This window comes from Heteronotia binoei, chromosome 4 (assembly GCF_032191835.1).
Source record: "Heteronotia binoei isolate CCM8104 ecotype False Entrance Well chromosome 4, APGP_CSIRO_Hbin_v1, whole genome shotgun sequence".
NCBI lineage: Eukaryota > Metazoa > Chordata > Lepidosauria > Squamata > Gekkonidae > Heteronotia > Heteronotia binoei.
In genome coordinates this window covers 166,158,334-166,174,334 of record NC_083226.1, presented here as the reverse complement: position 1 = coordinate 166,174,334, position 16,001 = coordinate 166,158,334, and the positions used below count along the sequence as shown (strand labels likewise).

Genomic DNA, 16,001 nt, shown 5'->3' with positions numbered 1-16,001 from the left:
AAATTATTGATCATAGTTATGACTTGGCTTTCCTCCCAAGTTCAGGGCGGCTTCCACATGATTCTCAGACAGCTTCCACAGAGCCAAACTTAGCCTCAGAGGTGGAACAGCATCATGGGCTTTCAGACCATTCTCCAAGTTTCCATTTTGGAGATACGGAGAACAAAAGGCTCTTTCCCCCCTCCCTCTCCTCCTGACCTTCACAATCTTATTGCTAGGAGGGCGGAAGCTGGAAAGACTCCGAGAGTAAGACTCATTTGGGGGTTTCTGGTTCCTCCTTGGGCAGGGATCGCTATTAGTCTGTGATGTCATCACACACAATAAGCAGCGCCAGCCATTAAATTGAAGCCGGAGAGAAGCCGAGCCAATCAACGGGGTGGACGGGGGCTAATTCTGAAGGGCAGGTCACTAAATCTTGCGTCTGGCCTTAATCCTCTCCCTGCTGTCAACTGTGCTCAACTCTGTCCATGGGAAGGGGGGGGGGGACGACACTGGGGCACTAAATCATTCTGAATGACTCTCTGTCACACATTACAGAGCACAGTTTGTAGTAAAAGAGAAGGGAGGTGCCAGTGACTTACTGGAACCCTGACCAGCAGCCGTTTCCATCGACTGCACTGAACAGAAGGCTATAAATTCTCAGAGAGCTGCAGAAATGGGAGGTGTGAGCAACTTCCCACCCTTGAATCAGAGGAAAGCAAAAGACGAAAGAGGAGGAGGAGGAGGAGGGAAGGAAGACCTCATTTATCATGCACCTCGCTCCATGAATATTCCAGAGAATACATCAAATGAAATGGCAACAGCGTATTTTACTTGACAATACTTCAAGTTTGAAGATGTCTGTCATCAGGCTGTGGAATTACCTTACTTGGTTAGCTTGCCACTTTTCTGTTAAGTCCTTGCTCCAAAGAAACCATCTTTCAATAAACTGCAATCTTTATGCCTCCTGTGCCCACTTTTAAGTTGTCGTCACTGCCAATCTTAGCCATGACGAAAATTACTGTCACTTGAGCCCACTCTTTTGCCTGATTATTAACACAGATTAATTCCTCTTCCATGTCTTGCAGTGCAGATTCTACTGCAGGCGCCATAAATCTAGTTCTCCTGGATCAGGCAAAGGATCAGCTACAAATACAAAAGATCAGCTGGATCAGCTACAAATACAAGTTGATGGGGTGTGAACTGGCAGAGACTGACCAAGAGAGAGATCTTGGGGTCGTGGTAGATAACTCACTGAAAATGTCAAGACAGTGTGCGTTTGCAATAAAAAAGGCCAATGCCATGCTGGGAATTATTAGGAAGGGAACTGAAAACAAATCAGCCAGTATCATAATGCCCCTGTATAAATCGATGGTGCGGTCTCATTTGGAGTACTGTGTGCAGTTCTGGTCGCCGCACCTCAAAAAGGATATTATAGCATTGGAGAAAGTCCAGAGAAGGGCAACTAGAATGATTAAAGGGCTGGAGCACTTTCCCTATGAAGAAAGGTTGAAACGCTTGGGACTCTTTAGCTTGGAGAAACGTCGACTGCGGGGTGACATGATAGAGGTTTACAAGATAATGCATGGGATGGAGAAAGTAGAGAAAGAAGTACTTTTCTCCCTTTCTCACAATACAAGAACTCGTGGGCATTCGATGAAATTGCTGAGCAGACAGGTTAAAACGGATAAAAGGAAGTACTTCTTCACCCAAAGGGTGATTAACATGTGGAATTCACTGCCACAGGAGGTGGTGGCGGCCACAAATATAGCCACCTTCAAGAAAGGTTTAGATAAAAATATGAAGCACAGGTCCATCAGTGGCTATTAGCCACAGTGTATGTGTGTATATAAAATTTTTTGCCACTGTGTGACACAGAGTGTTGGACTTGATGGGCCGTTGGCCTGATCCAACATGGCTTCTCTTATGTTCTTATGGCTCCATTCAGACAGGCTGTATTTAAATCAAGATCAGGCACTGTCTCAGCCAGTCACGCAGTCACTCTTCCCAACTTGCCCTTCCTTCTCTTCTCATGCAGGGTGCTTAACTGAAAACTGCCAGGTTTGTTCAAACTGGGATTCTAAACCTCAGTTTCACCCCTGCTTCCAATCCTGGCTCGTAAGGCATAAAACCCAATTTTGTCCAGGTACTTGCAGTTGGCAAACAGGTGTGATCAAACCAGGAAGTTTTGAGAAAAGTACCATGCGCAAATGCAAGAGCCTGCAAGCATGGCAAACCAACAGTTTCCATCTCCAACCTTGGTTTAATCACAGCTTTCTGTGGCACCCAAGGCTGCATTCAAACATTACCATAACAGTGCTTTAAAAAGGTAAAGGTAGTCCCCTGTGCAAGCACCAGTCGTTTCCAACTCTGGGGTGACGTTGCATCACGTTTTCATGGCAGACTTTTTACAGGGTGGTTTGCCACTGCCTTCCCTGAGCCAACCTTGAGCCGCCTACCTGAACCCAGCTTCTGCTGGGATTGAACTCAGGTTATGAGCAGAGGGCTCAGACTGCAGTACTGCAGCTTTACCACTCTGCGCCATGGTGGTTTACAGGCTGCCTAAAGCTTCTTTCAGGTATCACAATACCAAACCAAGATTTTAAAACCAGTGTCTGTAGCTGGCTTTGTTTATACTTAGTGTTGCTCAGTGTGATGTCTGAATCCACAAACTACTGCTTACCAAATATGGCTTCCCCTTGTGGCCACTTGAGCAAAAGCAAGTTGTACATGGAAAATGTCCTCTCTGTCCAGAGTCCAAGAAAATATTGAATAATTATATCCTTTATTCATTTTCAGGCCTTATAATCAATGTGTCTAGGCACTAATACATGTTTATATGTCATAGTGTGCATTTATAAACCGAGGAAGGGCTTGGAGGCCGAAACGCCTTTGGTCCTGTTTCAATGCGGTTTAAGGTTATCATCCTAGAGATACTGAATTGTTGGTCCTGTTTTACTAGTTCAAGGCTCTTAATCTAGAGATACTGAATTGTATCACATTACAAAGATCCAGGAGTTCTAAGTTCACTACTACAAGGACAGAATGCGCCTTCGTTTTTAAAGCAGCGTTCTAGTGCACTCTGTATTAAATACATATTTTTGTCTAGCTTATTTCTCATAATTTTCTCTCACCCAGCCTTTGGGTACCCAACCCAAATGTCCTCCCTGTCCAGTGTCCAAGAAGAGGCAAGAAGTGAACAAACCAGGATTTGTTTTGGGTACCAGAGGGTTTCATTTTTTTGGGTGAGGGAGCACAATTCACAGTTTAAATCAGGCCTCAGATTCAGCAGGAGCTCACAGGAGCACAGCTCCTGAACCTTTCTGAGGGTTCCACCTCTTCCTCCCCACCTACGTTGTCCACTGAATAGTTGGTGCAGCTGCATAACAATCCCTAGATTAGGAGTGTGGGCAGCCAGCCACCAGGGGCTTTGCCATGCCCCCAGCAGCCCTCATTAACCCCTGGAGAAGCCCCTGCCACCCTTTCTCCACTTCTTATGTGATTTTGGGTGGCGGGTAGCTTGCTGGCCTTTTGAATGGGGGATGAGGGCCGCCCAGGAGAGCCCAAGCAAGCGAGGCCTGCTTAGGCTGGCTGGATCTCTAGCCAGCCCAAGCAGGCCTTGCTTGCCCAGGGTTCTCCTTTCTTGTATCGGGTTGCTTTTGGCAGGGGGATGGCATATGCTAATAAGCACCACCTATTTTTCTACAAAATGACCCTTGGTTTAAATTAATCACGATTTACCTTAATATCAGAATGGAGCCTAAAGGCCTCTCTATCCAGCATTTCATCTCTGACCATGACTAAGCAGATGCCTCCAAGAAGCACACAAGTAGAGCATGAAAACAACTGGCCCTTGGCCACTGTTTATCCCAAGCATCCGGAAAGCTGCCTCAACTTACGGAGACTACATTTAGCTACTATGGCTAAGAGCTTCTGGTAGAGACATTCCTCCAACAATCTGATATTATTTCTAAACTACTGTGCAAATGCGGAGTTGACAAAAGATAGATTACATAAATGTGGGCTTTATGGGAACTTCCAGCTAAGAAAATTGGCTCTGCGCTTTTCCCCCCCTTCTGCTTTGCAAAGCTCAGAGATCCTCCTCCACTACCTCTGATGACTTCAAGGACACTAAAAAAATGAAAACTTTTCAACTAAGCAAAACAAGAAGGCTGATGGAATACAGGTAACAACAAACAGCTGAGCAAGGAATCTATTCATACTTCTTAAAAACCTTTGCCTTTTAAAAACATTTGTTAAATTGCATTTTTTCCCAAAAATAAAAATTAATATTTATGTCAGTTGAGAGATGTGTAACGGCACATACCTTCAATTTTTCTTTTTACTGTTCTGTAGCATAGCATAACTTATACTTGTCCCAAACAAGAAAATGTCATGCTGGGAGAAATAAAGGGGTTCCTGATAATTCTGCTGCTGTGCTCAAAAATCAGATTTTAAGAGTCCACATTAGAGAGAGTGGCTATTATGCATGGGTGTTTTGCCTTGCTTTCACCCTGCATGTCCATCAGATTTTCATTCTGCATTGTTTTTCCTCCCTTCAGTGCTCAGTTAGCTTTCTGTTTGCTGTTTCCCCAGATTTTCTGAGAGTGCTTTTGGGCTGGTTTTTCCCTTGCTTTGCTTCTAAGTCAAAGGTAATTCAAAAGCATACAGATTCCCTTGGATTCCACCATTTCCTGCCCCTCATAGGCCACTCCAACATACAGGTTGCTCCGCCCACTTTCCACCGCCCATCATTAATTGGCGCGTCCCTTGTTGTTTTACATTTTAAATTTTTAGGAAAAGTACACATAGCTGAAGAATTGCACTTTTGGGTTATTTATTGATATTCCCCTCACCCACATGTCAGAAACATACAAAATCTTTTATTGTGTCAGAAGTGTTCTGGAATCATAGATTAAAAACATGCATCTGATGCACAGAATCAAAATTATGAATTGTCTTGTTTTGTGTAAATCAATGGAATCATATATGAAAGATGGATACGCTCATGTTCTGTGACTTTAGTGGTCTGGTTATAAAACGCAGCTGCATGCAATAAACTGGAGTAAAATACTTTAAAACTACTGAGGAAACTAAAAAAGTATGGCAAAAATCTTCAGTCTCTGATCAGTGGCAGATTGGATCCTTCCATTTAAGAATTAGTCAAAAATTGGTGAGCTGAATACACAACCTATTTAAAATAGTTTTATGGAAAGGAAAGGTCCCCTGTGCAAGCACCAGTTGTTTCCGACTCTGGGGTGATGCTGCTTTCGCAACGTTTTCACGGCAGACCGTTTTCACGGTTTGCCCTTGCCTTCCCCAGTCATTTACACTTCCCCCCCAGCAAGCTGGGTACTCATTTTTGACTGACCTCGGAAGAATGGAAGGCTGAGTCAACCTCGAGCCGGCTACGGGAACCCAGCTTCCACCAGGATCGAACTCAGGTTGTGAGCAGAGGGCTCCGACTGCAGTACTGCAGCTTTACCACTCTGCGCCACGGGGCTCTTGAAACATGGTTATCTTAAGTGTTTTCACTTGTATACAGCCTCTGAAAACTGCATTCATTTTTCTGACCAAGGAATGCATTGTTTCTGTGGAAGACTCTAGAGTGAATGAAACAAGTGCTGCTAACCCAGAAACTCGTCAAGAAGTTAACTGAACTGGGTAAGAACAGTTGGTCAGAACTGACCAGAAAACACCTGGACTATAAACTTACACATAATTCTTGTGAGCGCAGTGTAAACTTGTTTAAACAAAGCTGACCATGAAAATACTTTGTATATAATAAATAGTCATAGCAGAATTGCTACAGGCCTTATACGGTGTATTAGACTGATGTGGAAGTGTTAATGTTTAAAGATAATATTTTTTTTAGCAAATTAAGTAACTGGCTTTATTAATAGCGGCCACTAAGCCCGGTTTAAATCAGGCAGCAGGAGGTGGCAGCATAGAATTGCCCCTACGGGGGAGCCACTGGCCCCCCAAACGCACAGCGAGCCCAGCTGGGTTGCCCTCCCGCCATGCGGTTTAAGCCTAGGGGTGGGAGGAGGCAGCAGAGAGCGGCACCTGCGGGTTGCCATTGGCACGGCGAGTTCAGCCGACGCACAGCTTACTGCAGAGAATCTGAGCAGTCAAGCCTTTTTGTTTTGTAGCCGCGGAACAAATACACTGAAGAAAAAAGGACGGTGTGTACGGCAGCCACAGAATTTGAAGTCAAGCTTAAAAAGGCTTGACTGCTTGGATTCTCTGCAGTAAGCTGTGCATGCATAACTGGGGCAAAGAGAGATTTCTGGGATTTGTATGATAACTGAGTCAGGTGCAACACCCCAAGAGCAGTTCTCAGTAGTCAAGCTGAATGACTGCACCTTGAAGGAAAATATTTTTCATAAATGCATTTGGCACGCACCAAGAATTTTTAGATCAGGGGTGTCAAACATGTGACCAGGAGGCCGAATTAGGCCCCCGGAGGGCTCCTATCAGGCCCCAAGCAATTGGCTGTCATCTGCTTCCTTCTCCCTCTCTCTTGCTTCCTTCTGCATAACAGCTTGCTTTGCAGCCCAATTGCACAGCAGCTACAGAGCAAAACCTCTATTTTCTCCATTGGCTGAGGCTCCTCCCTTGGGGAGGGATAGCTTGCTTTGCCAGGCTCTCTCAATTGCACAGCAGAGCTACTGAGCCAAGCCTCTCTTCCTTCCTCCCCCTCCTCATCCCCTGGGGAAGGAAGAAAAGAGCCAGGGCTTCCTTTGCCCAGTTCTGTGGATCCCATGGGAGAAATAAAAGAAAGCGCCTTAAGACCAACAAGTGCTAATGTTTTAAGGTTGGGGCTTTAAAAAAAAAAAAAATCTATAATTGTGTTAGTCTGTGTCCTTTGTAAAGTTTATATCTCTGCTACCTAATCTTAAATAGGTACACACATGGCCCGGCCCAACATGGTCTCATTTAAGTCAGATTCGGCCCTCATAATAACGAGTTTGACACCCCTGTTTTAGATAGTGACTGGGGCCTGGTGGGACTTTTGCTCTGCCAGGAGAGATTGGCTGTGCAGATTTTTAAAACCGTTGCTTTAGCAGCAGCTACCAATAAGACGCAAGCACCGCAAGACTGAAGGTGAGCAACTGCCGCCGTTTCATGGCTGGCTCTACCTCCTGCAGCAGCTGTTTTGTGGCACCACGATGTGACAGAATTCCAAAGGAGCCTAAAAACTTGGATGCTCCTGCCCTGCGAAGTGACCTTTGCCACTGATGACTGTTTGTATTCTCCTCTGAATACACCTGCAGCTGTAGCAGGTGACCTACAGGAAATGTCTTGCTATGCTGCTAGAGATGGCCCACATTACTAAAGGGCTGGGAGGCAAGCAAACGTCACTCCTGTCCTTACTAACAAACTATTACACAGAATAATAAAGATAGTTCAGCCATGCTGGTCTGCTGCAGAGCAAGATTCTGTTCCAGTAGCACCTTAAAGATCCGCAGGATTTCCGGGGGATCACCTTTTGAGAGTCAAAGATCCTTCGCTTTGACTCTTGAAGGCTTAAACCCTGGAAATCTTGTGGATAAAGAAGAAGATATTGGATTTATATCCCGCCCTCCACTCTGAAGAGTCTCAGAGCGGCTCACAATCTCCTTTCCCTTCCTCCCCCACAATAGACACCCTGTGAGGTGGGTGGGGCTGGAGAGGACTCTCACAGCAGCTGCCCTTTCAAGGACAATCTCTGCCAGAGCTATGGCTGACCCAAGTCCATGCTAGCAGGTGCAAGTGGAGGAGTGGGGGATCAAACCCGGTTCTCCCAGATAAGAGTCCACACACTTAACCACTACACCAAACTGGCTCTTCAAGGTGCTACTGGAATGAAATCACGCTCTTGAAATAAAAAAAAGGAAACCTGCCACTTACACAGAATATTCGACCATTGACAATGGTCGCGTGTTGACAATATCGGTCCAACGTCCCATTTCTAGTTCATGACATGAACTTTGTCACATCTGCTATGTATTAGGGTCACACGCAGGGCTGTAGCCGGGGGGACACAGGTGTGGTGCCCCCTCGCGGGCTATGGCCCTGGTAACACGGCAAACCGCATAAACCCAACACAAACAGAATAGCCGAAGCCAGCAATAATGAAGGCGCTCCATCCTTAGTCTAACAACACTGAGAAGATTTTGACCATCGAGATCCTGAGAATGTACTTTACAAAAAAATTCCAACTAGGGAGAACTCACACAAAAGGTATATCCCAATTACAAGCTTTAATGGCATTTTGACTGCAAGAACAAAAATCATTTGCATGCCACTTTTATGACTGATACCAAACTCAAGTCATTGATGTGGTTCACCCACTAAAGTCCTCACACAGGCCAAAACATGAATCTGGTTCCATCTGTACTTGCTTCTTTGTTTCTGAGTTTGCTTGGAAGAGCTGGACATTTGTGTGCCCAAGGGATGCAGGCTAACATCAATACAGACAAGCAATTTAGGCGCTGCGGGTGGTACTGCTCACACTGCTACTAGATTAAATGGGTCAAGCCAGTTCCTCAATTTCACTCACGTTTGCGACTGTCTTGAAAGGAAAAGAGAAACAGAAACCCGCCATGTTTTATTCTCTGTTCTGCTTTGAGTAAAAGGACTGCATTTACACACTACTTCTCATTTTTTCTCCATGAAGGTACATTCTCTGTTGCACCTTCTGCCTTAATGGAAAACAGTATGACTCAAGATCTTCAAGGCAGCTATGAAGAGCAATCCAGAGCACATGGAGTGTGAATTTAGAGTGCAGAAAGGTTTTTTCACCGTAAAGAAGGAGTTGAAAAAGCACGGAACTCAGAAACTTCCACAATAGCTTGCCAAAGAATTTATCGGTTGTTTGACATGTGTTCTCAGAACTAGTTTTCTAGAAGGGTTATCCTATATTACTACTAAAGCCTCCTTGAGAATACTACTGTGCATGAATCCCCATTGGCTCTTCTAGAGACCAGTGTGGCCAGCAGGTCTGAGAAAAACACCTTGCCCCTTTAAGAGAGGAGGATGAACCCTTTCATGCATGGGGGTAAATAACATCACCTGGTAAATAAGATCATCTTGAGACTATTAAAGGGACAGGACATATTTTTTTCTCCAGCACCTGGCATACCTACTAGATACAGAACTGCTCATTCAACTTGTCATCTACTATGGGTAAAAGACACTGACACTAAACCCTTCACACACACAGCTTTTAGGCAGCCATTTATCCTCCAAGTAATATGTTAAAGAAGTCAGTTACATAACTTTTTATAAAGACTACAAGCTTTAATTGGTATACTGATCAACTACAGCGTTGATGATTAAATTGGTGGAGGTGGCTTCTTCAGGGGTGGGGGGGAGAGTGAGGGCAAATTTTATTCTTTTGGGGGCTATCTTGCTTCTGTTCTGTTACTGTAATATGGAACACTAAAAAATAAAATAATAATCTTTCCGAAGAATAAGAGGTCAACTTCTGTCTGGTCAACTCAACACTTCCCTCAGCATCTAAATGGCATCCCTGCTAAAGTTTTTAAATGCTGATTAACTGAACTCAAACGATTTATCAGGTAAAAGGCTGAGGATTAATCAGCTCGTAAATGGGTTACTTGCCTGTTTTTCAAACAGTCTTCATATAAAAAAAACATGTGATGGGCTGCTATGGGTTTATCAGCTATGTGTTTACCATAAGGAAGTGACTACATTTGATTTTACAAATCAAGCCCTTTTTACATCACAAGCCACGCCCTTATTGTAAAAGGCAGTTTGAAAAACAGGTTAATTGGCAGAAGCAATAACAGGAAGCTGGAGTAGGAGGGCAAGAGACCTTGGCCAGGCAAACAGCGAACACAACATGCTTTCTGTTCACAAACTCTTGCCTTTGGTTTTGGTCCGCTCCAGCATGAATGGAAATATGTCAGCTTAGAAGTCCAGAATGTCTTGTCTTTGCCCACACTAGCAGTCTTTCAGAAGTCAACAGAGGAGGGATACCAGTAGTTACATCTTTGCTAGCTTAAAGTTAGCAAATGGTTTAAAGTTGGCACATTTCACGTTCAGTCACAATCAAGGATGACCTTCTGTTTTTGAGGGCTTTATGAAGGAGTTTGCATTGCACCGAGTAACACCTGGCTTTTACAGCTTATCTTTGCATCTGCAAACTCAACTGCTCCTGTTTCAGCTCTCTGTTTATGCTTCGAAGGTCACTCTGGCCTGGCGCTTTGTTGCACTCTCAAAGAGTTCCTTCCCGCCAACTTCAGGTTATTGTATCCCCAGACCAAAAAAAAAGGACAGATGGGGGAACAGTTTTTTAAAAAGAGGAGGGGGGCGTTAGGAAAACAACTGACCTTGCTGGCTAAGAATGGATGATAAAAGAGCAGCATTAGCTCAACTGTTTGTGTTTGTAGGAAATTTGGAGGTGCTTTATCATATGCAGAGAAGGCGAGTGCAACAATTTTTATCAATAAAGTTGCTTTCTAAAAGCTGGAAAGACCTCACCCAACTTGTATGCCCCAGACTTGCTGCTCTTTACTTTCCACCACCAAGTCCCCCCCCCCTCTCCCAACTCATATTAGCATTATCACAGCCTAAGAAACAAAGTGTTCATAATCCACCAGAGAACTGCCTTTCTGTCCTACCACTACCATACACAAGTTACATGTCACAGTTTTGCTTGAGAGACTAACTGCAACAATGCATCATCATATCACTACCAAAGATGCAACAAGGTGTATCATTTCCTTTCTTGAAAGACGCCACAGAATGGTAAAGTTGAACCCTTGCTGAGCCATGGCCAAGCCATCTGCAAAAGGAGATATTTTAGCAAAGGGTCATGCATCCTCCTCTATAGGTCTGCATTACATTTACAACCCCTTCCTCACAGGAACATGGGAATTATATATTTGGTGGTAGTACTGTTATTCTCACAGCCAAGGCTGAGGCAATGATCTGCCCAGAAACATCCACTGATCTTCATGGCCAAGTTAGTGTCTGAACCCATGACCCCTTTAAATTTAATACTTTTAAGCGCTAACACCGCACAAAGGCCCTGCCTGACAGGTCCTCTGTTTTAGAGGTCCCCAACCCCCACCCCGGTCCCTGACCTGATAGCAACCGGGCCAAAACCATCCCAAAACCACCACCCATCCACTCCGCTAGTCTGTGGAAAAATTGTCTTCCACAAAACTGGTCCCTGGTGCCAAAAAGGTTGGGGACCACTGCTCTGTTTAATCCTCCTTAAGTACAAAAATTTAACCTACCAATTACACCAACCAAACTCTCGTCTCATCTGTTGAAGTGATGGAGACTCTAACACGCCCCAGGCACTCTGTTCAGAAACCCTGCTATTTTTAGACAGGAAGTTCTTAAGGACCACCCTAAACCTAATCTGGAATGAAGCTTGGAGAGCTCTTCTGCGCTGTGCACGAATCAGAGCCCTTGCACATGATGAATTTCATTTTTCTCTGACAAAACCTCCTCCAGAGCAACACCTCTTCAAAGGCTTGTATAGCTAACTCTCGTCCCTCAAAGGTGAGGCTTCAGACCAGGAAAGGGGAGGAGAACTGGGTAAAAGCAGAAAGAGGCAGTTACAGGAGTCCTGATGGCAAATTTGGGTCTTCATAATGCATTCTGTTGCCATTTTTGCACAGTACAGCTACTCTGTATTTATAAATGCCAAACGTGAAAAACAAACTATAAACTTGCTTAGTGTCGTCTTAGGTGAAATTCCTGTGTTATATCCAGCAAAAATAGCATGGAATGACTCTGCAAGTGGATTGTAAAACTACAGCAAGTATTGAAGCAGGTCCCACTTCAAGAAGTTTAAAAACTACTGCTCTAAAGCAATACAATCCCATTCACTGGGAGTGATATCTTATTCCCACCCCCAACTATTCTTTTTGTTTTCTTCGGAAACACTTCACAGACCCATGTAGTTCTACCGTTAGCAAAATCTGCTCGGTCTTTTGGTGAAACATGTCCAGGCTTGCTTTAGGTCTCCTGCATGATGTACTGAAATACCTGCAACTTCTGTTCTTAAAACCGACCAAGACAGCAGCTCTTCCTCTACCAGACACAAAAGGAACAAAGCATCTCCCATCCTCCCTGCTTCCATCCGTCTACCCACCCGCCCTGCGTAATCCAGAGAGCCTTAAGCGGGGAGTTGTCTTCTCAGCTGACAACCTCAACCCAGTCTCAAATGTCTCTTCCAAATTCAGTGTGATAAATCCAGAGGAGTAAAGGGTTTTCCCCTCACCCAGGCTGAACAAAACCCTTCTTCCCAGGTTCCAAAGTCACAGTTCCTTTTGTCCATCTAGTAAACACCAGCTTCATGCCCAGGCCCACTTAAACCCTAGATTCTCCACCTACCAAGCCCCTCCCTCCATCCAATACCCAAACCTTTCCCCAGGGTGCATTTCAGGTCTTGTTCTTCTGTGGGGGCTGTCAACTCTTTAGTCTAATTTGTAGGGCTTTCCTTAAACCCCCTACCCTCTTCAAAGCCACCCACCAAACCTATTCCATCCTCTGCAAGAATCAACACTTCCTCATATCAGTGCATGGGATCTAGCCCCCCCCCACCCCCAACTTTATTTACTCCTCAGAAAACTTGCATAAATTTCCTTCAGAGCAAATCTCATTTCATGTAACAGTGCATATTCTCGAACCTCACTTTGTTGAATAGGGCATAATATCAAGTGAAAGGCTCCCCAAAGTGCCCTCTCAACCCCCCACTCTCCGGTGCAATTTTTAGGATCAGGTAGAGCAACACCACCCTATCATCACCACTTGCAAACTTTCCTCTTGAGTAAATCTGTGTTCAACAGGCTTCAGTCCCAAATGTTTGCGAGTGCACATTCTCAAAAGCAGCCCAACAGTTTACTAGATCTGCTACAACCACCACTCCAAATCACTTGCAAGCTTCCTCGGGAGTAAACCTCACTAGGTGCAACTGGGGGCTTCACCCAAGCTCAAGGCGGCCCAGAGAGCAAACTAACACAGCCTCGGCTATGTATGTACCCTAGGGTTGCGAAGTCCAACTCAAGAAATATCTGGGGACTTTGGGGTGGGGGGTGGGGGGGTGGAGCGAGGAGCAAAGGTGTGACAAGCACAATTGAACTCTGAAGGGTGATCTGGCCATCGTATTAAAAGGGACCACACGCCTTCTCCATTTGGAATAATGAAGGACAGGGGCACCTTCTTTGGGGGCTCATAGAATTGGACTCCCTGGTCCAATCTTTTTGAAACTTGGGGGGGGGGGATGTTTTGAGGAGAGGCACCAGATGCTATGCTGAAAATTTGATGCCTCTACCTAAAAAAACAGCACCCCCCCCCTCCCGAGCCTCAGAACTCAATTTTCCATTTTGGTGAGAGAGCCAGTTTGGTGTAGTGGTTAAGTGTGCAGACTCTTATCTAGGAGAATTGGGTTTGATTCCCCACTCCTCCACTTGCACCTGCTAGCATGGCCTTGGGTCAGCCATAGCTCTGGCAGAGGTTGTCCTTGAAAGGGCAGCTGCTGTGAGAGCCCTCTCCAGCCCCACCCACTTCCCAGGGTGTCTGTTGTGGGGGAGGAAGGTAAAGGAGATTGTGAGCCGCTCTGAGACTCTTCGGAGTGGAGGGCGGGATATAAATCCAATATCTTCATCTACCTCACAGGGTGTCTGTTGTGGGGAAGGAAGGTAAAGGAGATTGTGAGCCGCTCTGAGACTCTTCGGAGTGGAGAGCGGGATATAAATCCAATATCTTCATCTACCTCACAGGGCGTCTGTTGTGGGGGAGGAAGGGAAAGGAGATTGTGAGCCGCTCTGAGACTCTTTGGAGTGGAGGGCGGGATATAAATTCAATATCTTCATCTACCTCACAGGGTGTCTGTTGTGGGGGAGGAAGGTAAAGGAGATTGTGAGCCGCTCTGAGACTCTTCGAAGTGGAGGGCGGGATATAAATCCAATATCATCTTCTTCTACTCTATGTGGATTGGTCTCCATAGGGAATAATGGACTGCCCAGCAGACATTTCCTTCCCCACCCCTGGTTTCTGATGACCCTGAAGCAGGAGGGGGGCCTCCAAACCGGGGGATCCCCTGTCCCCCTTGGGGACTGGCAACCCTAATACCCTCGTATCCAGACCTGCTATGTGCACCTCCAGGATGAATCCCACCCCCACTCAGAGCTGGCCCTAGACTGCCTGGCACCCTAGGCAAGGTTAACTTCTGGCACCCCCCCCCACTGCACTGATAACATCACCGAGTCACATGGGGGCAGTGTTCCCTCTAAGCTGTGTTAGTGTGATCTAACTCACAGTTTTTTAGCTTTCAACTCACACATTTTTGTCTTTGCTCAGGAAAAATGGCCCCAGAGCCAATTAATTGATGCAGTAGCTCACAAAGCAGAATTTTTGCTCACAAGACTCCACAGCTTAGAGGGAGTTTTGCATGGGGGGGGGACCGAATTCGGCACCCCCCCAAGGCCAGTGCCTTAGACCGGTCTAGACATTTGCCACTGCTCCAAAGTGCACCCCCCCACACACGCTAGGGTTGCCAAGTCCAATTCAAGAAATATCTGGGGACTCTGGGGGTGGAGCCAGGAGACTTTGGGGGTGGAGCCACGAGCAAGCACAACTGAACTCTGAAGGGAGTTCTGACCATTGCATTTAAAGGGGCCCCACGCCTTTAAAACGTCTTCCCTCCTTTGGAAATAATGAAGCATAGGGGTACAATTGTGACAAGCACAGCTGAACTCTGAAGGGGAGATCTGGCCATCGCATTTAAAGAGACCACACACCTTCTCCATTTGGAATAACGAAGGATAGGGGCACCTTCTTTGGGGGCTCATAGAACTGGACCCCCTGGTCCAATCCTTTTGAAACCTGGAGAGTGTTTTAGGGAGAGGCACTGGATGCTATGCTGCAAATTTGGGGCCTCTACCTAAAAACAACAACAACAGAGCCCCAGAGCTCAATTCTCCATTATAGCCTATGGGAGTGCCCAGCAGACATTTCCCTCCCCACCCAGTCTCCGATGACCCTGAAGCAGGATGGGCCCCGGGGGACTGGCACCCCTTGCACCCAGACCCGCTGTGCGCGCCTCCTTCCAGGACGGGGCTCCCTCTCCCCAAGCACCCCGCGCACACTCACCCTGCCTCCCCACGATCTCGGCCACATGCTCGGAGCTGGGCACCGGCACGCACTCGGTGGTGTTGACGCTCTTCCTCCGCAGCAGCAGCGCCGCCTGCTCGCCGTTCAGAGCCAGCCCGGGAGGGACGACCCCGGCCGCCGCCGCCACTCCTCCTCCTCCTCCGCCGTAGAGCATCGCCGCCATCATCCCGGGGTGGGCATCGTCGCTCGGCCCGTAGAGCGGCGGAGGCGCCCCGCCACTCACTTCGGGCGGCGGCAGCCCCGAGCCTAGCCCGGGGGAGAGCAGCGAGGGCGGCGAGGCCAGCAGCAGCGAGGCCGGGCCTCCTCCTCCTCCTCCACCGCCGGGCTCCAGCAGCAGCAGCTCCTCCTCGCCGCCTTCCTCCTCCTCCTCCTCGTCCCCTCCTCCCTCAGGCGGCTCCGACAAGTCCAGCTCTAGGCCGCCGCCGCCGCCGCCATCGTCCTCTCCTCCTCCTCCTCCTCCGCCCGCCTCGTGGAGGCCCAGGCCAGCCAGGCGGGCCCTCAGCAGCCGCGCGTCCGCCGACCCCGTCCCCGCCGCGGCGTGGTGGTGCTGGTGCTGGTGATACTGGAGCAGCAGGCCCGGCGGCGGCCTGGGCGGCGGCAGGAACACCAGCTCGGGCGACTCCTCCTGAGGCGACGGCGAGGCGCTGCCGCTCGGCATGGCCGGCGAGGAGGAGGAAGGCGGCGGCGGCGGCTCCTCGGCCCGGCCGGGGGAGGAGGAAGAAGAAGGAGGAGGCGAGGGCGGCGGGCTAGCAGGCTCCGAGCTGCATCCTGCTGCTGCTCCTTCTTCTCCTCCTCCAGCCGCCGCCGCCTCTTCCTCCTCCTCGGCCTGAGGGGAGGCGGGAGCGGCCTGGCCTTTGCTGCCGCCGCCGCCACGGCCCCCG

General features: G+C 47.5%; 1 protein-coding gene across 1 annotated transcript in view; it reads right to left on the bottom strand.

The window, feature by feature from the left end:
• Positions 1–15,801, bottom strand: part of MEX3C (mex-3 RNA binding family member C) — a 65,877-nt gene extending 50,076 nt beyond the window's left edge. Inside the window, exons 1-2 of the mRNA XM_060236281.1 lie at positions 15,587–15,801; positions 15,100–15,463 (exon numbers count right to left, since the gene is read on the bottom strand). Coding sequence (XP_060092264.1) covers positions 15,100–15,463; positions 15,587–15,778 — 556 coding nt within the window. The 5' untranslated portion in view covers positions 15,779–15,801. The remainder of the gene's footprint in view (positions 1–15,099; positions 15,464–15,586) is intronic.
• Positions 15,802–16,001: the final 200 nt, after the last annotated feature.